This window comes from Schistocerca serialis, chromosome 9, assembly GCF_023864345.2.
Source record: "Schistocerca serialis cubense isolate TAMUIC-IGC-003099 chromosome 9, iqSchSeri2.2, whole genome shotgun sequence".
NCBI lineage: Eukaryota > Metazoa > Arthropoda > Insecta > Orthoptera > Acrididae > Schistocerca > Schistocerca serialis.
This window is the reverse complement of record NC_064646.1, coordinates 379,709,986-379,735,647: the sequence shown is the minus strand read 5'-3', so window position 1 is coordinate 379,735,647 and position 25,662 is coordinate 379,709,986. Positions and strand designations below refer to the sequence as shown.

The 25,662-nt window shown below is 38.6% G+C and overlaps 1 protein-coding gene across 1 annotated transcript in view; it reads right to left on the bottom strand.

The window, feature by feature from the left end:
* The window catches only part of LOC126418591 (transcriptional repressor protein YY1-like), an 85,310-nt gene that overhangs the window by 42,673 nt on the left and 16,975 nt on the right, over window positions 1-25,662 (bottom strand). Inside the window, exon 2 of the mRNA XM_050085423.1 lies at window positions 1,691-1,814. Within this exon, the coding sequence (XP_049941380.1) occupies window positions 1,691-1,814 (124 nt within the window). The remainder of the gene's footprint in view (window positions 1-1,690; window positions 1,815-25,662) is intronic.

Sequence of the window (25,662 nt, the reverse complement as noted above, 5' to 3'; positions counted from 1 at the left end):
TGACAAAAAAATTACAAAGGAGCTAACTTTGTTTACCGCCATTCCATATGTCATATGGTATCATATTTTGGTGTAACTCTGTAAGTTAAGTTTTCCACAACAGAAAGCATTTAATATGATTACTTGTGATAGCAATTCATAAACATCCTGCAGAAACTTGTCCAATGAACTGTGTATGCTTACTATGGCTACTCAGTATTCTTATTTTTTAATCACGTTTGTTGAAGTTAATATCCCACTATTTTCAACTAACAGTTCAGTTCACAAATTTAATTCTAGGAATAAAGCCTTGTGGCTTTACAGTATAGGAACCCTCATTTCCTATCTATATAAAAATGTGTTATTTGCTGTTCAGGATGAACTTGGTTCAAAATGTGTCCATTATTTAGGAACATGTAGTTCAGTAACATCTCACAAAATCATAGAAAGTTAGCCACTAATAAGATAAATTTCAGAAAAGCAAGTCTGAAGGACATGCTAGGGGACAACACCCAGTCTATCAACAAGTTTCTAGTGAAGCTAGTTGTTGTTTTATCAATAACAACAGAAAATGAATACAGTGTAACAGCTTACTTTTACAGTCCTTGTGTGTAGTAATATGATCACATAGTTAAACACTGATTTCTACTGAATTTTGGCAAGATACAACAGAGATTATTTTATGAGCTCTAATACATATATCTCTACTTCTCTGTGACATGTCAACAATGGCAATTCCAGGTTGGAATATCAACAGTATGCTACTCACCATAAAGATTACATGTTGAGTTGCTAACAGGCACAACAAAAAGACCGTTACACCCTCAAGTTTTGGCTAAAGTCCCACTACTAAATATGCCTTTGGCCAAAAACTAAATGTGTAACTTTTTTTTCCGTTCCGCCTGTGTTATCTTTATGGTGATCAGCAATCTACCCCTTTCTGTATTGTTTCAATGACAACTATTATATTGTTCTTTAAATGAGAATAATATTTCATACTTTTGATTTGTGGGCTGTCCTTGGGAACCACTTCACCGAAAGTCTGTGGAATGAACATTACACATAGCGCGTTATTTCTAGTGTAAAATACGTATTGCACATGTGTGTTCCGACATATTTCACATTCATTAGGATCTCCTTATTTTGGGTTTATGGTACAAATTACATATCTATATCTAAAAACAAAGATGATGTGACTTGCCAAACAAAAGCGCTGGCAGGTCGATAGACACACAAACAAACACAAATATATACACAAAATTCAAGCTTTCGCGACAAACGGTTGCCTCATCAGAAAAGAGGGAAGGAGAGGGAAAGACGAAAGGATGTGGGTTTTAAGGGAGAGGGTAAGGAGTCATTCCAGTCCCGGGAGCGGAAAGACTTACCTTAGGGGGAAAAAAGGACAGGTATACACTCGCGCGCGCACACACACATATCCATCCGCATCATCAGGAAAGATATCTAGTGTGAAATAATCTACAAAATCCACAATCTCAACATATATTATGATCATAAATTAAATTAATTCAGTGCACTGCAGAAATTCATCCTACAATCATGCATTAAATGGAACTGCATAAAATACCCTGAGCCTAACAGCTTCATAATAGAACTACCTATGGTGGCATAGTTTTATCACTTTCAATGAAAATCTGTATTCCATACAGTATTAAAAAGGCAAATTTTATACATGCAATATATGGAAGCATACCTAGCAAACTCTGCTAGCTGCTTCGGATCACTCAAATCCAGACCAGGAATACCTTCTGGTGGTATCCTTTTACCAGTCATGTATTCTTCATAATCAGGATCTGGTTCTGGGTTACTGCCTTCATCTGCGACAAATGAGAGAAGAAATGCTGCTTATTACTTTTCTTCCATACTCTTTCAGACAAAGGAACAAATAAACTCATCATTAAATAATGCTCATTTTTCAGACAACTAAAGCTATTTCCAACATTTTTACCACAGACAATATAATGAATATTTATTTTTATACTTGCATATTCACTACGCCCAATTTCATTTCTCTCTTGAAACATTTTTGTATATGTTGAAAACAAGTGTCATGTATTCCAACAGCAGGTAATATTGATCGAACCTAGAAGGAAAATTCCTAAAATTACATGTCCGGAAACCACTATATGCTGAGATACAAGATATTGAAGACATGCAGTTCACACTCTGCATTTTATTTACAGTTGAGGAAGGATTGAAAAGAGATGGCACAGTAAACTACCACAATACACACATGTGGGCAAATGCAAGTGCTAAACCAATCAGGGAGTAGAGGCATCGGCACTGCTTCAGCATCAACATATGGGCATGAACTGTCAGTGACAGATTCTTAGGGCCACACACTTTATCGAACAGATCAACTGGTGCTGTGTGTTACTGATTTAAGCACAACGAATTACCTGCACTAATGGAAAACATTCTCTGTGCAAGACGAGGACTGGTTTATGCACGACAGGGCACCACCTTATTTTCTATGAATTGTGGGGCAGTACCACACTGAAACGTTTCATGGGCTCCCTTTTCACTGGATCTGAAGCCATTGGATTTCTGACTATGGGGACATTTAAAGGCACTGCTGTATGCCCAACCCACTGACAATGTGCAGGCGTTACAGGAGTGTGTGACAAATGCATGTGACACAATCTGAATGGAGGCAGATTTATTTAAAAGAATGTGCGATTCACTGATAAGACGAGCTGGAGGAATGTGTCATGATGTGTGTTAACCACATGCAGCACTACTTACAGTGTATCCTTCTAACACATAGATGAGAATGAGGGGACATATTGCTACATATCTCAACAGATGTTGCTTTCCAGATAAATCATTATAGGAAGTTTTCTTCAAGTTCTGACCAATACCACCTCCTGTAGGAACATGAGACACTAAAAAAATTTCCTGTATACTGATATCAATAATCAACTTCTAACATCATTAGTGTCACAACAAAAATTAACAATGATTTATTCGGAACCTGAGTCTACAGTTGCTATGAATTTGAACAGTTGCTATGAATTTGACGACGACTCCATGCTTCCTGGATAGCTTTTTCATACTACTGTACAGTCTTGGCTTAAGCAACTTTCAAATATCCTGTCAAAAGGTTTTTGATAAAACAACATTGGATCATCCATTCTCAGTACTTGTCAGATTTCAATTGTGATCTACAAAGAACAAATACTGACTGGATAGGCATCAATTATCTGGTAAACGACAAACTTTTTATTTCATCTATAAAATTTACTTTCTGTGACATTGCATATCTCAAAACTAACTAATTTACATCAGAAATGACAATTTTAGATTCCAGTCATCATTCCTGTATAAATTGTTGCAGATATTTATGCCTTCAGTACTGATGATCAAACAGCTAACTAATTTATCTAGTATGTTATTAAATCTAGCATAAATTAATATTCTGTTCAGTTACTGAATTAATTATAAATAAAAATGATGTGCTACAGATCTAATATTGTTTTATTAACAACATTAAAAGCGTTCTTCAAAATGACCAGTGATCGAAACTGTACTAAAATACGACAATAAACTAAAAATTAACAGTTGCAGGCAACATGGAGACATTAAATAATCAAATTTTGGAATCAGGTGGGCATTGACTGAGGAAATGTTCAACAGCAGACGAACCATGTACATCGAGGGTGCTGGTATAGAGGGAGGGGACATCAATGGTAACAAGCAAGGCGTGTGGTGGGAGTGGAATTGGCACAGATTTCAGATAATCTAGGAAATATTGGTATCTTTAATATATTATGGAAGTCTTTGTACTATGGATTGCAGGTGTTGGGTCAACTATGTTCGGTGGGTGCTGTGAAGCCAGCAACTATAGGGCAGTTAGAATGACTGGATTTGTGGATCTTAGGTAAGATGGTAAAAGGAGGGGGTACTTGGTTTGGGTGGAGTAGGAAGTTCTATTGACTGAGGTGTTAACCCTTGTAGGCATCCTAAGGTTTTTAGGGTGGCCTGCAGGCCAATTTGAATCACAGGGATGGGATCTTGATGGCAGATGCTGTATGTAGTGGTGTCAGACAGCTGACATAGACCTGCACTAACATACTCCTATGGGTGAAGTACCACAAGTGTAGATCCTTTGTCTCCTGGGAGGATAATGATGGTGTCATCAGCTTTTAGGGAACTTAGAGTTTGGAGTTCTGTAGAGGATACGTTAAGGTCATATTTTAGGGACCTGAGGAAAGGTTCGGAAGCAATGCTGGACATGAGCAATTCTTGGAAGGCTTGTCAGGGATGATTTTGAGGTAGTGGTGATGGATCAAGTTGGGATTGTGGTCAAAACTATTCAAGGCAGGGTTCAATGACACGTTTGCCGTCGGATAGTTTTTGGCAGTGGGTTGCAAAGTGATATTTCCAGTTGACCTTAAGTGTGAAGGATAGTAGGTCCTTCACCAAAGCAGCATGATTAAATGCAGATTTAGATCTGGAAGTGAGATGCTTGAATAATACGGATAATTCAGGGGGTGGGGGAGTGTTTTGGGTGTGAGGTTGAGAACACGGTACTGTTGTGACTGGTTCTTGTGATTATGAGTTATTACTGGTCTGGGAGGCAGGGGTGAAGGCTGTGGCGTGTTAAGGAGGTTGGCCAAATTCGATTTGTAGGAGAGGAGTGGTGGTTGATGGTGTGGCTGTTTGGGGAGCTGCAGAGGGACAGGAAGGGAAACACTGCTGTTGATGTAGTTTAGGAGAAGGTGTGATAGCTTTCTGAGGTAAAGTCTGGCATGTTGTTGCAGTCTGAAGTTAGATTCATGGATGGTACCACCCAAGGGAGCATGAGGGGCAGATAACTGCAGGATTTTGTAGAAGGAGATAAGTTTGGTGGAGTGGAAACTGGCAGATGAGGCACATAGGTCACAGATTAGTCGGATAAGTGCAAGAAAATGCTCTATTTGAAACTGTAAAAGAGGCTGGTGCAGAAACAGAGACTTTCAATGTTAGGCCTTTGGGAGCAACTCCAAAGGACAAGCAGATTTCAAGAAACAAAATGTGGGGCATTAATTTTGATAGTGCAAAGGAAAATATTTTCAAAAAGAGCGAATGTAATATGTGATGGGTTCATCATGGCACGAGAGGGCAGTTTGGAGTGTTAGAAATGGTGGGAATGCTAAAACGAGAAGCAGAGGGTGATAAAGATAGAAAAACGGAAGAGAAGCTGGGGAAAAAATTCGGAAAAATCAGAAAAATTCATACAAAAATCATGAGGAGAGACAATGGTTAGCAAGAGGCAATGAATGGGCAAGAACTTCTTGCAATAAGAGCGGTCTATATGATCCAAAAAAATAATTGGTTAAAAAACAACACAACAACAACAAACAGGAGGGAGTCATGAAAGGACTTCTTCATCCTGTTCGGTAAGTCTCCTCTGAAGCTCTTCAGTCCTTTCCCTTCACATCCCCCCCCCCCCCCCCCCTCAGCTCTGAAAGGCTGAAAAAGTTATACACCTATCAGAAGTTTTGGTTTGATGGAAAAAGATCAATCCCATAATCTGTGTTGCATTAAATCTACACCACACTTGGGCAGAAGTTCTTGATGAAGCGGATGTTGATTTTCTGTAAGTTCATGCATCTCAATAAATGCAACCATGCCTCACCAGGTGAAAAGGAGTATTTCATGATCTGGCTCTTCATCAGACACAAACTACAGTAGCCAGCTGCAGAACAGTAATTGAATTACTTTGTAAGGTTCCAGTAAGAGTTAGTGCGCATTTTTGTGAGCACAAGTAGTGAAACACCAATCTGAAGTGCTACATGAGGAAACAATTTTTTTGGCCTTCTTTCCAAGATCCTCTTAAAGTCTCTAATTTATTCTTAGCTGAAACCCATATGAGGTCTATTTAAAAAATTCCAGAACTTTGTCCACAAAATTTTTCTCGGTTACTTTTTACTTATTGTGCATGGTCTTCTTTGAAATACTCTCCACCACAATTGATACCCCACTCCAAATGCCGTTTCCATTTCCAGAAGCAGTTTTTGTATGCCTCTTGCTGGATCGCGTAAAGTGCTGTTTGTGGATTTATATTTATCTCTTCTATCATTGCAAATCTTCATCCTTTCAACGAGGCTTTCAACTTTGGAAATAAAAACAAGTCTGCAGGGGTCAGGTCTGGAGAAATGGAGGATGAGGCAGTACAGTGATTCTGTTTTTTGTGCAACTGTCATGGGCCAGCAGGGATGAATGTGTGAGTGTGCTATCATGATGAAGAGCCACATTTCAGGCTGTTATCTTTCACATATTTTCTCACAGGTGTTGCGAAACGTACCATCGATTAACAGTTTGTCCATGTGGCATTAATTCACGATAAACTAATTCTTCGAAGGCAAAGAGACTTATCAGCATGGTTTGACATTTGATCTGACCTGATGAGCTTTTTTCGGTCTTGGATAACCCTTCCTGACCCACTGTGAGGGTCGAACCTTGGTCTCAACATCATAATCGTAGACTCATGTCTCATCACCAATGATGATTCCCTTAACACATCAAATTTTCATTTGCGTGATCCAAAAGCTCTTCACAGATTGTGAGGCAAAGATCTTTCTGGTCTTGACTCATGAGCAGTGCGACAAACTTGGAGGCAACAGAATGTATTCTGAGACACTGCATCAGGATTTCATTACACGATCCAACTGAAATATTATATTCTTCTGCATTCTCTCGGACAGTCAGTCTTTGATTGGCATGCACAATTTCATTGAAGTTTTGGACATGTACGCCGTTGGTAAAGAGCGTGAACCATTCGTAACACCAAGTACAGCTTCAGCACTCATCATCGTAGGTTTCTTGCATCGTTTGGTACGTCTCAGTGAAGGTTTTCTTGAATTTCACGGAAAATTTAATGCAGACACTTTGTTCCTCTAACTCAGCCATTTCGAAATTCACAAACTGTGTGACACAATGTTCTACTCAATTCAGCACTCAACAATAACTAACAGACATGCAACAATGAAATTTAAAGCAGTTACACATTAAATACAAGCGTGTGCAGTGATGTCAACCACATTTCACTCCAACACACCGTTGGTGAGAAATAACGAATGCTCTATAACTTTTTGAACAGACCTTGTATGTTACCTTCCACACTGAGGAAAGGGCCAGAGGTAGCAATATCAAAGGCTGCTAAATGAGTATTGGTCCCCATATAATGCCTGGCAACACTTGTGTCAAATGTGAAACACCCTTATACCCATCTGAGATGTCTGTCTGAAGTCTAAACGACAATGAGAACAAAACACATTTTTTGTGGAATAACTACTTCCAACAGATAATTTGTCACCTCTAATTAACTGTATTGGAACGTCCGAAAACAGACAACCCTCAATAATTCACACTCCACAGGAAACTTCCCTGTTGACAATAAAAAGATGTGAGGACACTCCACTGAGTGGTGACACTGAAGGGGGGGACACTCGTATGGCAGCTCAATAAGCAAGAGCTATGGCGCAATGGGTGATAGACCCCTAAGTTTTGGTAATACAATTAGATCACTATTCGTCTCGGGAACATTTTTATTTCCGTAACATAATGAAAGTAATTGTGCTGTGTATTTAAAATTTTATACATGGTAAAATGGGCCCAGCTTCATCATTCAACACAGAGAATAAACTGCTCTATGTAAGAGTGACATGCCTAACCCGTCTACTATATCTCTCCACACATCACAGATACTTGCCATGCATTCAACTGTATTGATGTACTCCAACAGATAAATATGGACTCTACAAAGGATTTGTAGGTGAAACTGTGAATTTACAGATATTGTAACAAAAGGTAACAGAAAAAAAGAAAAAAAATCAAATTCAGTCTGGTGTTCCTTTTTTCTTTCTTTTTTTCTTCTTCTTTTCTTCATCATATTTTTTAAAAGAAATACCTTGATAGCAAAATCAAATAATAAATTTACTTACACGAATTGATGAACAATTGAATAAACCTCCACAGCAGCACACAGCATTCCCTTTTGCCTGACAATGGTGGCAATTCTTACACATCACAGGCAATGAAAAGTAATGCTAGTATATGACTGTTCAACAACTGTCCCCAGATTTTGGAGATTTGAAAAATCTCAATTGTAGGCACATCCCTCTTAACAGTAACTGAGATTTGTTCATTCTGATGGAATAATATGAAAGCACAAAGCAGATGTGCATATAGTTGATCCAAATACACTAACACAAATCAGAAGTAGTCATGCAGTAGATTGCCTTAACGAATGTACATCATTCCAGAGCCATTTAATCAAAAGGCTATATATAATTTGCAGCTAGCTCATGGATTGTTCGGTGGTGAATGACAAAATGTCATTCCATACTACACAAACATTCTCCAACAAAACAATGGCCACATGTTTGGTACAGTCATACCCCAACATAAGTGCATATCAATATGTACTGCAACTCATTGGTTCCAACCCAATATATGTGACTTCTATCAGAACACGGTGTGGCTCAGGAATAAACCGTGGTGAAAAAACACTGTGTTCTATCCAAAAAAATTCATGACTGTCAACTTCAGTCACATATTCTAATCTGGCCCGTTGGGTCAGATGCACTAACAATGGAACAGAAATCACATTCTGTGCCAGCTGTTTTGACCTTTAATGTGACTCCCCCCCTCCAGGCAGTGGACTTACTGTGAACATGAAAAAGCATTAAGTTATGCCATGGTTCAGATTTTAAAAAAAGGTACAATGCCCTTATTAATTCTTGGATATACTAGTTCACTGTCTGAAGAAAGACAAATGCATAGCACTTTCTTTAAATTTTATTTATATTTATCACTGAATGACCAGAGCTCCAGTGATTATCTGTTGCTAACTATATTCACTTTCCTGTCACAATCACATTTTTTTATTAAAAGTTACACTACCTGTTCTAACATTACTGTCATCATCAAATAACCTTTTCTCCACCATCGCTACAGCATGATCAGTCTAAAGTCACTGCCTCACATTAGTTCACAGAGCAGCCAGATAGGTTCTTGTCATGAATTGATGTGCAGCTGTTTGCCTACTTTGTGTGTGTCACTTGCGAAATGGTGTTTTCTGGTTGGTCATTGGATAACAGTGGCATAGGAAAGGCCATACGATGATGACAGTAATTATGGAAGCTGGTAGTGTCAGCATTCATGATGATGATGATGATGATGATGATAATGATAATAATAATAATAATAAAAAAACATGATTGTAACTGATGGATAAAAGTGAATATATTCACTTCCTTTAAAGTTGTGCCTTTTAAAGCACTGGTGGGCAAACCAACCTTTGGGTTGATGACATTTCTTCTACCTCTTGGCTGGTACCCCCTGGCTGATTTCGAGATCCTCCTGTCTTCCACTCAGTTAAAAAGGCTCTTCCATTTTTGTCTGTAGGAAAGTTTGGGGTAATAAGGACACAAATTTAATTTGTCATTAACATTCATATAACTGAAGATACAGATGTTATTACTGTACTGTAATAACATAGAAGTCTTCTTCATTGGTGAAAGTAACACAAAACTGTATTTTAAAGCAACAGTAATATAACTTTTATTTCTTCAACCAAGGCTTACAAACTTGGTGAGAGCTGAAAACTTTTCTTTTCTTCAATCTTTTACTTAGAAGCACTCTATGTTACCTAGCCAAGGGACATTAGAACTCATCATTATTTGTTCTAAAATAATATATGACGCCTTTTAATTACACTGCAAGACTACTTGAAGAAACTGTTGTCAGTTACATTAGGTTTATTTGGGCTTCTGCCATTTTCTGCACTTTAAATAGGCTGTGCTTTAACTTGCTACTTTAACACATCTCACACAAATATCTCAATACCCATTCACAAAATACGTTGTAGGCTACCTGCTACATTTATTACACGTAATTATCGCTCCTGTCTCTTGCACAGGTTTTCAGAATTATAATTTACAGATACTCTTAACACTTCGAAACATCCATGTCCATAATAACTTGGCCAAAAGACACATTGTCTGTCAATGTAAAAAGAGAAAGATTTTTTTTTTTAAAAAATACAGAATAGTTTGTGCACAAGCAAGACTAGTTATTCAAATTAAGGATTTTACTGCTGCAAATCTACAGACAAAAGGAACCTGTTGTGTAAAATTACCCATTCCTTATATTAACATAAAACCACACTATTTCTGAATGTACAGTCAAATTAACAAAGAATACTCTCTTCATTTATTGTAAATTTTCCACTTCCTCTGCAATACATATAAAATATTGCTAAATAATGGAGTCTTAACTTCTATAGCATTTAATTGCACCCAGAAACTGGGTTTTGGGAACCTGCAATTATCTCTGCCAGTTCTTCCCACAAACTGTTTTTCATCCACATAGTAAGATTGGAACTATTGCTGTACAATAAAATGCATGCAAGGTTCCTTAAGAGTGCTATGAATGCAAAATATTTTTCAATATGTCACATAACATGTCATTTCTTCATGTGCTAAGCCAGTCAATCAGCCTTCTACTGATGGCAGATTGAGTGCCAAAGGAACCTGTAAAAGGTATGTTATATTGGGGGGTAATAAGCATTTGTCTTTCTTCAACTGCTAAACAATTTGTGCCAGCCGCATACAATTTAACCTGGGAGTCTGAACCATGGTGCAATTTCACATACAAGAACCACACTGCCAGAGGTGAGGGTTATGTTAGGTAATAGAGAGCCACCCCAAATGGGGGTTAGACTGCAAATTTATGGATTTGTGGTTTCATACTTAGCCAGATGGCCATCAAGCCAAGTCATCTAAAGCATGTGATCACTAGTTATTGAGTTTGCTGCTAATGTTAGAATTAAAAAAACACAAAATCAAAAAGACTAATGTTGTATGTTTTAATATTACGCAATTAAGATGCCATTTTAACTCCTGCAATGGTTGCTGTTTTAAAATTTGACAGAAAGTTTAATGTACGATATGAGGTATCAGAATATGAGGCGCGCGTGCGCGTACCCGCGCACGCACGCAAGCACAGAGAGAGAGAGAAAGAGAGAGAGAGAATTCTACCAATACAATGTCACACACCGCACCCCAGAAATAAACTCAGATGTTGACATCAAATTAGAAGTAAGTAATTATGTATACTTCCAATAACATAACATTGTCATTATTACATCCTGAATTTTCCATTGTTTGATTATGTACATTTCCACGAATTTTAAATCCCAGTCATTTTGTTTTTCTGTTACTTTGTCATTGTTTTAAGTTACATTGCTCATTAGGTTTTATTCCATAGATCATTGTACAACATTTTTCATATTTTATGTAGGATGGCCAGAGAGAGTATGAGAATATTGTAGGAATGTTGCAGGGTAGGTTGTGCTGAGAAATCATTGTTAAGAAAATAATTTGATACAGTGCACAGTTTCTGGAAAGTTAGCCAATCATGGCAATGTATGTGCAAATTCAAGGAAACTGTCAGAAATAGCATTGTGAAATGTGTTCTTCATTTGGATTCTTAAAACCAAACAAGAGTGTGATACGAAAATTGTACAAGAGACAGAGTAATGACCGAACCTGAGCCATAGGCGGAGTATTCTTGTGCGATATCATCTATGCTGTGAGAACAGCTGACAGTAACTGAATCTGGTGGGCCACTTGAATTTATGCACATAACGATATGATTGACCAACTATCATGCTAATTAACTTGGAAACAGCACAATATGTACAATTTTTTTTCTTAACAATAATTTATCAGTGCAACCTACCCTGAAACACCCTTACAAGCTTTTCAGACTTTTTCTGGGTACCCTGTCTATTTTTTATTACATCTGAACACACACTACATGTCATGGAAATGCAGGTATTGAGAAGATCATTGGGCATTTTCCTGCTCAACCACATCAACAATAAAATGACTCCCCGACCTGGAGTGTCTCCGCTCAATGAGATGATGCAAGCATGGAGTCTTTGGGGGTATGGATACAATGTATGGGCACTATCTACTTCAGTCATGAGCTCAGTCTATCATCTCATTGACCAAGACCAGATGCACCATGGAAGACACAAATGACAGTGGGTAGGCACTATAAATGCAGATTTAAAATCAATAAGTCTAAATCTACAGGAAGTGTTAGACCATAATAAATGGCTTGCATTGATCCAAAATGCTCCCGTGTAAAAGTCAAGCACCGGCACGACGGCCAGGAACGGTAGACAAGAGAGGACTGTGAAAAAAACGTCAGCCAATAGTATGCTGACTGACCCCTCTCTGGGATGACACCAAGACAGCAGCGCCCTCCAGGTGAAGAGGACATAGGCGCCCCGCAACCTAGCTGAGGCTACCAGTTCTATGACGGCAGCTTACGAACTATACTGTTTCATTTGTATGGGGAGTTGTGTATACTGACGAGATTTTCTTATTTTGTCTGTCACCCATTGCTTGCGACACACCGTTGTAAATTCTCAAAGTTAAGTATTGTCATTTATCTTACTGTAATAAAAATTCATTAATGCAGTTTGCTTGAATCGTCTACCAATCTGAGAAAGCAAGTTTCCTAGGCACCACATATTCGATGAGTAGGTAGGACACAACACAAAAACTGGAGCCTGCAGCAATAGGAACACACTACGGAGAAGAAGATATTTTTTTTAAATTTGTAGGCATTATGATTTGTGTTTAACACTGTAATTTGTTCTCTATTTATTTATATTTTCTCAACATTGATTCTGGCCTTCATGTACCTGCTTTCCTAGATGCTGGGTTTCACATCATACACTATTTATAATGATTTAGCAGTTGTCCATTATGCCATGCTTTTTCATACACTAGTGTCACCTACCTCTCATTATATGCACCAAAATCTTACAGTTGGCTTATATAATATAAAATTAACTACATTATGTAATAGATGAATGAAAGGAAAATTATTGTCTGTTAATGCTTAGTATTTTCATTAAATGTACATTGTATCTGTATACAAAAAATTATGATATATCATAATCGCCATCTTATTGGCACCTAGTAGCTTTCTTCACTTTACACTATCAACTGTACTGTGACATCAGTTTGAACCTGCTTGTTGTCACTGAAGATTGACTAGATACTCTGTATCCATACTGCTCAAGCCAATTTGGGTTATTATGCCCAAATGATATGTGCACTGCAAAAAAGAAAAAAAGAAAGATGTACAAGGGCTGTTCAGAAAGTAAGGTGACTTTTCAAATTGTGCGGGCAATGTACATTTGACTATCAAACTTTTTTAAGTGTACAGCATACTTCATTTGTTTTTGACAGATAGAAAAGTTAGACATGTCTTAGTGTGCTCGGCAATTTTCGATTATGATAAAAAATTGAGCAAAGAATTTGCATCAAATTTTGTTTGAAAAATAGAATCAAGTGCTCTAAAACACTTGAAATGTTGACAGTGGTATACAGCGAGTCTGCCCCTAAAAAAAAAAAAAAAAATATGTTTACAAGTGATACAAGCTCTTCCAAGATGGCCAAGAAGATGCCAATGATGAACCTCTCTGTACGCCCTGGCACATCAACAACAGATGGTAACATCAAAGCTGTTAAGAAAATTGTTTTGTAAAATTGTCAGAATACCATACGAGAAGCTGCTGAGGACGTTGGCCTATCAGCTGGCTCATGTCAAGCAATTTTTTCAGATGTTTTGGAATGAGATGAGTGTCAGCGAAGTTTGTTTCAAAACTTCTCAATTTTGATCAGAAGCACTGTCGCATGAGCATCGTTCAGGAGCTCTTGAAACACGTCAGTGATACTCAAAAGGGTCATAAAAGGTGATGGAACATGCGTATACGGTTATGACATCAAAACCAAGACCTAATTGTACCAATGGAAGTATCCCAGAGATCCAAGATCACCAAGTTCGAGCAAATGTCGAAGTTTTGCTCACTGGTTTTTTCCAATTACTGTGGCGTAATGCATTATGAACTTTTGCCTCAAAGTCATATTGTCAATAAGGAGTATTACCTTGACGTTATACGTCATTTCTGAGAAGCAATATGCAAAAAACGTGTGGAATTGTGGAGAAACAATTCATGGCTTTTGCATCACAACAATACGCCTGCTCATTCATCCTTGCCTGTGAGAGTTTTTTTGGCCAAAAACAACATGACAATCATGCCTCAGTCACCATATTCACCAGATTTGGCTCCCTGCGATTTTTTGCTGCTCCCAAATCTGAAGACTTATGAAAGGACAAAGATTTACAACAACTGAGGAAATAAAAACTGCATTGCTGGAGGTACTCATGGCTGTACCAATAACTGCTTACAAGAAGTGCTTCAAGGATTGGAAGGAGTGTTGGCACAAGTGTATTGTATCTGAGAGGGATTATTTTGAAGGGGACAACATGAATATTGATGAATAAATAAATATTTTTTTCATAAAAATATAAAGTCATCTTCCTTTTTGAACACAACTTGTACACCTGGAAAGGTGACACTGATTTTGATCCGATGATAGCATATGCCACCTGAGGGATAGTAGATGTTCTGATAATAGTTTCAATGCTGTCTGCCAACAGATAGCGTAGTGACATAGCTACTGGAGCACCATCTACGTCTATCCTTTAATAGAGTATGTTCACACTCAGAAAGCTCAGTGTGGTGCAAATGTGTGAAGCAAGCAGACAACCATGTCATGGAGATGCACTCTTGCTTCCTACAGCCAACTGAGCAAGTATGAAAAGTGGTCAAATTGTCACTTTCCGAATGGTGGGATTGTCCTTTTGTACAACAATACTGATATCACTGGTAACATGAACATTTTCACATCCCTAGATGAGGTTCTGGATGTCCATGCAGCAGAGCCTCCCCCCCCCCCTTCCCCCAAACAAAGTTGTCATATTGTTAAGGCAGCAGTGCAGATCATACAGCTACCATAGCTCAGATAAGAGGACCTATGAGCCCAAATGTGTCAACACGAACTGTTGCAAACTGGTTACTAGCAGTGGAACTATGCACATGCACACCTCTGGCCCATCTTCTACTCATGCCACAGCACTCACGTTGAGGGTTTGACTGGTGCCATCAGAAGACCACTTGGAAGATGGATTGGGGTGCTGTGGTCTTCAGCGATGAAAGCAGATTCTGCTTATGCACAAGCAATGGTCATTTGCGTGTATGACAGTGTTGTCTCATACACTGCATTCTTCCAAGACACAATGACCCCACCTCTAAAAGAAGGTACTAATCTCTTTCTCTCTTTTCCGGCAGTGTGTTTCTGGTGAGTGCTTTATTTCAATGTGTAATGTACATCTTGAGGGTATTACTATATTGCTCTTTCACTGATATCAGTTTATATATTTTTGTAGCCTTTCAAAATGGAAAGCTGAAATATGTAAGGCATTATAAGTGAATAAATATGTCATCAAGACATTTAAAAGTGTTTGACTTCCCCAATATGTCGGACTGAAGTGGTCGTATAGTTCAAGAATGTATTCCGTGACCAAAGATGTGATCTTTCTTGAACAAAATGCATAAATAATATAATAAAATGTGAAATGAGACAACTCTGTGGTTATTTACTACAAAGTGTACTACACACTGTTAACTAAAACAAAATGTTATTCACATTTCAATTAATACTCAAATGGATCTTGATCAAGTTTCTGACTGGTACTACATACTGGCAAATGAGAGATCAAAACAATGGCAAGCTGCTCCATATGATGGGTTGGCATAGTGCTATGAGCCCCAACAGACAAGAAACCTCACATCAAGTACCAGTGCAGCATCCAGTAGTAAATTACCATGGAAGTTGATAGGTAACTGCTTCTAAAAATTGTATCACCATGAGCAATAATTACAATAGAAAATTTATGCCACAGATGAGTAATGTGTTGCACTAACAATTATACAGGGTGTTACAAAAAGGTACGGCCAAACTTTCAGGAAACATTCCTCACACACAAATAAAGAAAAGATGTTATGTGGACATGTATCCGGAAACGCTTAATTTCCATGTTAGAGCTCATTTTAGTTTCGTCAGTATGTACTGTACTTCCTCGATTCACCGCCAGTTGGCCCAATTGAAGGAAGGTAATGTTGACTTCGGTGCTTGTGTTAACATGTGACTCATTGCTCTACAGTACTAGCATCAAGCACATCAGTACGTAGCATCAACAGGTTAGTGTTCATCACGAACGTGGTTTTGCAGTCAGTGCAATGTTTACAAATGCGGAGTTGGCAGATGCCCATTTGATGTATGGACTAGCACGGGGCAATAGCCGTGGCGCGGTACGTTTGTATCGAGACAGATTTCCAGAACGACGGTGTCCCGACAGGAAGACGTTCGAAGCAATTGATCGACCTCTTAGGGAACACGGAACATTCCAGCCTATGACTCGCGACTGGGGAAGACCTAGAACGACGAGGACACCTGCAATGGACGAGGCAATTCTTCGTGCAGTTGATTATAACCCTAATGTCAGTGTCAGAGAAGTTGCTGTTGCACAAGGTAACGTTGACCACGTCACTGTATGGAGAGTGCTACGGGAGAACCAGTTGTTTCCGTACCATGTACAGCGTGAGCAGGCACTATCAGCTGCTGATTGGCCTCCACTGGTACACTTCTGTGAATGGTTCATCCAACAATGTGTCAATCCTCATTTCAGTGCAAATGTTCTCTTTACGGATGAGGCTTCATTCCAACGTGATCAAATTGTAAATTTTCACAATCAACATGTGTGGGCTAACGAGAATCCACACGCAATTGTGGTATCACGTCATCAACACAGATTTTCTGTGAGCTTTTGGGCAGGCATTGTTGGTGATGTTTTGATTGGGCCCCATGTTCTTCCACATACACTCAATGGAGCACGTTATCATGATTTCATACAGAATACTCTACCTGTGGTGCTAGAACATGTGCCTTTACAAGTACGACACAACATGTGGTTCATGCACGATGGAGCTCCTGCACATTTCAGTCGAAGTGTTCGTACGCTTCTCAACAACAGATTCGGTGACCGATGGATTGGTAGAGGCGGACCAATTCCATGGCCTCCACACTCTCCTGACCTCAACCCTCTTGACTTTCATTTATGGGGGCATTTGAAAGCTCTTGTCTATGCAACCCCGGCACCAAATGTAGAGACTCTTCGTGCTCGTATTGTGGATAGCTGTGGTACAATACGCCATTCTCCAGGGCTGCATCAGGGATTCCACGTGACGGAGGGTGGATGCATGTACCCTCGCTAATGGAGGACATTTTGAACAATTCCAGTAACAAAGTGTTTGAAGTCACACTGGTACGTTCTGTTGCTGTGTGTTTCCATTCCATGATTAATGTGATTGGAAGAGAAGTCATAAAATGAGCTCTAACATGGAAAGTAAGCGTTTCCAGACACATGTCCACATAACATATTTTCTTTCTTTGTGTGTGAGGAATGTTTCCTGAAAGTTTGGCCGTACCTTTTTGTAACACCCTGTATAGTTTCAAACTAACGCAACAGCTTAGGCAGACATCAGCAATTTACGTCCCCACAATGTAAAGGAGTTCATGTAACGGTAAGACAAAGTTTTAGAAATCACATTTTAAACTGTAATACATTTCCATGAAACTATGATCATAATTTATTGGTTATGAACTGCAGATAAAATAATTAAGAAATTGTAGAAAGATAAGAAATTGAGGAGATGGGGCCTGGCTAAACTAAAGTAACCAGAGGTTGATGAGTGTTACATAGTGAGCATTAGGCAACAATTGATTGAAACAGGAGAAAGAAATAGAATACAAGAGTGATGGGTAGCTTTTAGAGATAAAATGGAGAAGGTAGGGACAGCTGGCAGGACCGTAACGATGGCTTCAGTTGAAGTATACAATCAACTCTGATGGATAAAACTGAAAACCCGATTCAGCATTTGGACTTTCCCAATTAAGATTTGGGGTTGGGGCTGGGGGGGCGGTGGGGTACTCTGTAAGCTGCAAAGTTCGCGGCATAGAAGTGACGGTGGGACACTGAAAAATGATATGAGTGACATTAGGAGAGTACTAAAATTGGGTGGTACAGCTTGCCATAAGACAGTTTCATGGATCAGATTGGTGTGACCAATATGGAGGCAGCAGAGGACTGTGGTTTCACAACAGAGAGAAGATGAAAGAGAAGACCACAACACATACAGAATCTCTTACACAATCCATAACTTGCTGGTTGTTATGATACAACGTTCTCTGTTCAATGAGACTACGAGTTGGTGATGCGATGTTGTCCACAAGTTAGATCCTGGTATCGTTATTTCCAGAGCTTCCTTTTTGTAAGCACCTCAATGAACTGATCTGCGAGTTCATTCCTCTGGGTCCAAATATGACTGGGTGACCAGACAAATAATACCGCCTTCCCACTATAACAGAAGTCTAAGTAGAAATCTTCAATGGATAACAGGCAAAATATCCTCAGATTTGAGGAAGACTACAATAATCTCAATACTAAAGAAGGTAAGTGCTTACAGGTAGTAGTATTACATAACAATCAGTTTCAAAAGTCACAGTTTCAAAATACAAATACGAATACAAATTATTTAAAGACACCGAAAAATTCTTAGTGCCAACGATAGTGCCACCGACAGACACATGTGAAAGCACAAGAACTATCCTAGCTTTTGGAACTATTAGTTCCTTCCTTGGGGATGAAGGAGGATAGGGTGGAGAAAGTTAAAAAGGAAAAACAACAAAGTCACAGCTCAAGAATGAGAGGGACCAATCTGTTGTGACGACAAGAGGAGACAACACTGTTTTCAATTTGTACAGAAACCAGACAGCAATTATAAAAACTGGTGGATATGAATGGGAGGTGGTTACTGAGAATGGTGTGGGGCGGAGTGAGTTTCAGTATATTCCCCTTGCTTTTCAATTTGTACACAGAGGAAACACCGGAGGACATGAAGGAGAAATTCGAAAAATAATTGAAACTTCACAATAACGTAACAAATTGGAGATTTGTAACTGGCATTCCTGTTCTGTCAATGTGGGAAGACTTAATGAAACAGCAAAAGTAAAACAAAGGTAATGGGGTGTAGTTGAATTAAATCAGGTGCTGCCTGGGGTAATTAGATTAGAAAATAAGATTAAATGCAAACATTTTAGGTGAGGCTTTACTTTGTTATTGATATTGAATTTTAAAAAAAGTTTACGTTCCCAGTCACCGTTTCTTTATATCTAATCTATGATATTGTATCTAATCTATGGTTTAAACCTCCATCAGATGGATTTACAAGTGTTAGTATGACGTGTGTTATGTTACAATTTTGGGGTAACTTGTAGCACAGTCTCCCCACTGGTCACAGGCGCCTTTCTCCATTGTAACACATCCTACATAAACTGTCATATTTTGTAAACAAAAATGGTGTCTGCAACCACTATGAGGCTTTTACTTCCACTTGATGGAGGTTTAAAGCTTCAAAACAATGTGTGGATATAAACAGTGACTTGTAACAGTAAACTTATTGTTTCATTCAAGAAAATAAGATATCAAAAGCAGTAGATAAGTTCAGCTGCTTGGACAGTGAAATACCTCTCAGCGGGTCAAGTAAAGAGGATATAAAATGCAGACTGGCAACACCAAGAAAACCATTTATGACAAACAGAAATATATACCGGGTGACCAAAAAACCAGTATAAATTTGAAAACTGAATAAATCACGGAATAATGTAGATAGAGAGGTACACATTGACACACATGCTTGGAATGGCATGGGGTTTTATTAGAACCAAAAAAATACAAAAGTTCAAAAAATGTCCGACAGATCATCTGATCGGAATAGCAATAATTAGCATAGCATATTAATTAGCACAAGACAAAGCAAAGATGATATTCTTTACAGGAAATGATCAATATGTCCACCTAATTCCTCAACAATAGCTGTAGTCGAGGAATAATGTTGTGAACAGCACTGTAAAGCATGTCCGGAGTTATGGTGAGGCATTGGCGTCGGATGTTGTCTTTCAGCATCCCTAGAGATGTCAGTCAATCATGATACACTTGCGACGTCAGGTAACCCCAAAGCCAATAATCGCACGGACTGAGGTCTGGGGACCTGGGAAGCCCAGCATGACGAAAGTGGCGGCTGAGCACACGATCATCACCAAACTATGTGCGCAAGAGATCTTGCGTGTGTCTAGCAATATGGGGTGGAGCGCCATCCTGCATAAACATCGTACATTCCAACGGGTGTTTATCAGCCAGGCTGGAGATGATGCGATTCTGTAACGTATCGGCGTACCTCTCACCTGTCACGGTAGCAGTTACAGAAAGAATCACGCATTTCCTCGAAGGAAAAAAAAAGCCCGATAACGGTAGATGTGGTAAATCCAACCCATACCGTCACTTTCTCGTCGTGCAATGGCGTTTCCATGACAGTTCTAGGATTTTCGGTAGCCCAAATTCTGCAGTTGTGGGCATTGACAGACCCTTGGAGCGTGAATTGAGCTTCGTTGTTCCACAACATGTTACTCAACCAATCGTTATCTTCCGCCATCTTTTGGAGCGCCCACACCGCAAATGCCCTCCGCTTCACTAAATCGCCAGGTAACAGTTCATGATGCCGATAGATTTTATACGGATAGCATCGGAGGGTACGCCTAAGTGCCAACCAGATTTTATATGGATAGCATCGGAGGGTACGCCTAAGTGCCAACCAAACAGTAGCGTATGGAATGCCGGTGCGACGTGCGACTGCACGAGCACTGACTTCCCCGTGCATAGACGAACCCGCTACAGTCTCCATTTCTTCCTGAACTGTCTCAGCAGCATTACGCCTTGTGCTCGGTTGGTCACTACGGGGTCTATCGTCCGAACAACCTGTGGCTTTGAACTTCGAAATCAGTCTCGCCACAGCTGCATTTGTCAACGGACCTTTACCCATTCGAATCCCCTTCCTATGGTGATAGTATCATAACACTGAACTAGCACATTCCTCATTCTGATAATACAGCTTCACTAAATGATCCTTTTCAGGTAATGACAACATGCTGCGACTGCTGGCGCATCTGATTCTCTCTCTCATTACAGCTCCTTTTATACACAATTGTCATGCGCAGTCACTGACATTTCGCTGTCCAGTGCCATGTGTCAGACATTTTGTGAACTCTGTTTTTTTTTGGTTCTAATAAAACCCCATGTCATTCCAAACATGTGTGTCAATTTTTACCTCTCTATCTACATTATTCCGTGGTTTATTAAGTTTTCAAATTTATACTGACTTTTTGATCACCCGGTATATGGAAGTGAAATGTGGATGATAAACAGTACAGAAAAAGAGAAGCTTTTGAAATATGGTGTTAGGAGAGAATGCTTAAGATTAGATTTTGTTTGTGTTGGGGGAGGGAGGGGGGGGGGGGCAGGTGGCTTGTAGATGGAGACCTATGCTTCACTGTTGTAAGCATGTACGGATGGGTGTAGTTTACAGTATTCATGCACAAATAATGAGACTTCCATGGGGTGGACTATCACAGAGAGCTGCAGCAAACTATTCAGACTGAAGACCATACGAATAACAGTGAAGTATGCAATAAAAGGGGTATTTGCTGTGCCGCCTGTAACACATTTTTGGTTCAACTCCAGTCATACTGACGACAAGTGGACACTATCGGGTCTATTACCCAGCCATACATTAATTCTAATCATTGTCAATTTGGTGCAACAGCATACCACACAAAGAATACACTGAAGATGTTTTTCCTCTTGATTAGTTTCACAGTATGCACCGGTATCACAAATATTTCAAGCAGAGCTATTGAGCTTCTAGACAATGTGAAAAAATTGTTAGTGGTACAACACACAGGTGTAAGATGAGAGAAAGTTATTTATTATCAGATGCGTGAAAACTACAGAGTCCACAGATTTATTATATTCGATTCCTGAAAATGATTTACAAATTTGTTCTAATGAGACCCCAGTGAATATCATGCTTTAACTTGGCAATTTAAATCATTTGATGGCTTGAAAGAACAACAAGAAGAAACCATCAAAATTCATACACATCGAAGACAGAAATTAAAAATTGTGAAATCTAAAGTACACTCTAAGGATAAGCGATCTAGTGCTCCAATGTGAGCACTGTAAACATTACAAAAGTTTTGATATAGCATTCACTTTACCAGGGGCATTCAAATTCGTCCAAAAGTTTTACTGCAACGAAAAACTTTCATAGTTCAGGTGGAATTATTTATGGAAGTTAAATTTATAGAAAGCTGTGCCTTTGTTCTCTGTTGGTTTCTTAATGTGATTTGTGAAATTTAGTTTACAGCAGTGGGTAACTTTTGACATAATAAGATAAAGTTTGCTCTATAAAGTTTTTCCTTAACATTTAGGCAATGCTGATGTCTTATACCACAGAATCTCTAGTCCAGTTCATATAACACACCTGCAAAACAGCATGTTTTTCTCTACAAGATTTCATTTTGGCATATTTTCAGATATGCCCAAAATTATCCCAGATATATTCATGTAAATGTGAATGGAAATTTTGTGAGATCTCAGAAAGATGATCAGCAGGATGACAACTTTTCACTGTATTACTTAATTATTGGGATGCTTCATAGTATAACAGGTACTCCCACGTTCAAGCAAACGTATTAAACAAAAATCAATTGTTTTTCTTCACGTTGTTCCTCTCCATATAAAAAAGGTGTATCAAATTACATTTTAGTTTCAACATTACAGTGGATTTATAGGACACACTTAATGGATGTTTCTGTCTGCCTGCCACCAATCAGGGAGTCAAGTTTAACAGTAGTTAGGGAGAGACCAAAAGGTTAACACTGAATCCAAACTAAAAAATTTTGAATAGTTAAGTCAAATGATGTCCAATTGAGAATATCTCTAATCAGTAGGACTAATCTGATATCAACTTGTTCTCATCAATCTTATATTAACTGATTACAGGCTTCTAAGGTTTTTTGCATATCAATTTCTATTTTATCGCTTGCTTTTTCTCATGGCAGATAGCTGTTGTTGGCATTCCATTTCCTACCAATATTCTGCCATAACTTATACAATGACAAACTTAAATATTATTGGGCTGGCACCTAAGTTTGTAGCATTTCTGCACAAGTTTAATAAACATAAGAGATATACATAAAAGAGACTTTAGTCATCAGTAATATATTCTACTTCATTATTTATAAAAGTCTGCCAATGCTAGAGTAACTTCTCAATTCCACGACTATAAAACTCACATGGTTTTGAGACGAAGAACTTGTTGAGCCATGTCTGGAGCACATTTTCCACCAGAAAGGTAGTTCCTTGAGGGTTGTTTGATACAGCGGAAAAGGTGAAAATCTGAGCATAAATGTTCAGGTGAATAAGATGGGTGCAAATGACTTCCCATTCCAACCCCTGTATATAGTGCAAATAGTGTTTTTCTGTCATTGGTCATGGATTGCGTCTACACCACCGCTATTCCACCAGATGCGTAACATTATCTTTTGTGGAAGCGTGCAGGCCTTTGTAAGGAAAGTTGCTACTTTGGGCTCAAACATTCTTTTTTCCCCCTTATGTTGGCATAGAGACACTATTTCTCATCACCACTAATGATACAGGATAGGGATCATTGGTGTTGTTCAAGAGACAATTGATGACGAGCAAGAAGAGATGCACATACAGCCACCCACTGATTTCTTTTTTTTAAATTCTGGCTTCAAGCATAAGGTACCCATGCATCTGATTTTTGCACAAAAATGTCACACTATGGTAGAATGACCACAGTTCAGCACATTGGCCAATTCTCGACTCTAATGACATGGATCGTTGTCGATTAATGCATTTAAATGACCACCATCAAACCCTGAAGGTCATCCTGAATGTGGAGTGCCAGTGAAGCTAAAATGATCCTCCTTAAAATGAGAAAACCATTTTCTTGCCAGTCCAATGGCATAATCCCCATACACAGTGTAAATGATTCTGGCAGCCGCCGCTGTCATTATCCCTCTATTGAATTCAAACAGAAGAATGTTGGAAATGTTGCCAACTCTCCACTTGGCACTCCATCTACTAGTGTCCATAGCTCCACTCACTATCTCCAAATCACAAAATGTAAACTCAAATAATAGTAGTGAACTACAAACAAAAAATGACAATCGATAAATAAACCGATAGCACCTGGAATACCACCATGCAAAACAAAAACACTATAAACTTATGTACAAATGTAATATTTATATTATAGAATACATGAATTGCAAGGAAGTGTACAACAGATGCAATCTGAACAAAAAAGTTTCTGAAAAATATTTTAACAAAAATTGCTAATGCTCACCACTGTAGATGATATGTGAATCAATTTTATGATTTATTGGAATTAAAAAAAGCTCAAGATCACAGTATTACCTCATTAATATTTTTTTTCAATCATGCATATTTTCTGGAAGAAATAAATGTCAATGTCAAAAAAATGTGAATGTCGTATGGAACTGATGGCTAGGATACCCGACAAGGTATATTCAGCAAATGGTGTTCATCCTCTGTGCACAGTGACCACTTTTCACATGGATATGTGAGAGTTGTCTTATATATACAAGTACAGTGTAGATGAGTGTAATGTTGTGTGTAGTGTGTACTGTAGTAGAATAGTGATGAGAGTAGGAAAAACAGTTAAAGCAAGTGCCGGCACATAGCCTATGCCTCTCTAAATGGGGCCGCCACCTTTAACATCACTATCCGATGCACAGATCACCATCAACCATGTCACATTCCCTCACTTCATGGCACACCGTGAAGAGATTTGGAATTTGATCCAAAACATCAGCACAAAGACTCGTGATCTGGAACATCTTGGCAAAAATACTGACAGTGAAAATTTCAACTACCAGCAGGATTCAAACTAGTTAACTTCACAGTCAGGCACCACCACACAGGCATACATTAGTGATCCCGATTACGGAGGAAAATAATGTTTTTATCTATTAACATTTGTGCCCAAAGATTCTACAGCAATACCTTCAGCACAATAATGCAATCTGTGCAAATTATCATTGTATCAATTTGTAAATGAACATAAGTTTAAATTTTTGACATATTCCACAGACATAAAGACCATTTCACCTAGGATCTGTGGAAGGAATATTTACAAATTAGTTCTTTTGCGAGTAAGTATTGTGTAGAACTTTCCATACAATGTCAAGAGCATCAATTAAGAATATGTCTTTGGCTCTTCATAAAAGCAAATAGTACCAATGCTAGTTCTTTAACACTGAGACTAATCCTGACTATCTGTAAGATCAATAGTCCCTTAAAAGTTTTCATTTACCATTAAATACCAGGCAATACACAATTCTTCCAAAATTAAGCAACCACCTATCATGGCACATAATTGGTTCATTTGTTGTATAGTGAATTGAGGGACGAAACTAGGGTGATATCGCTCCCTCATTCACGAAACAAGTCTATACAGAACAGTTCTGCTGAGAAGTAAAAGCTGCCTAAGTGTGTTACCAAGTTGCATGAAAAAAATAGTAGAACATAAAGTGTATATAACACTGATAATGCTAAGATATCAAAGAAATTATTGGAAATATTTAAAAGAAGTGCAAAATCAGGGCAGCACATAGGTCAGATGCAGATAGAGGACTCTCATGACTCATCTGCAATGGTATGCAAACCCCAAACACCCAACCATAAGCAGACCTGAGATACGAATAAATCAAAATACACTACTGGCCATTAAAATTGCTACAC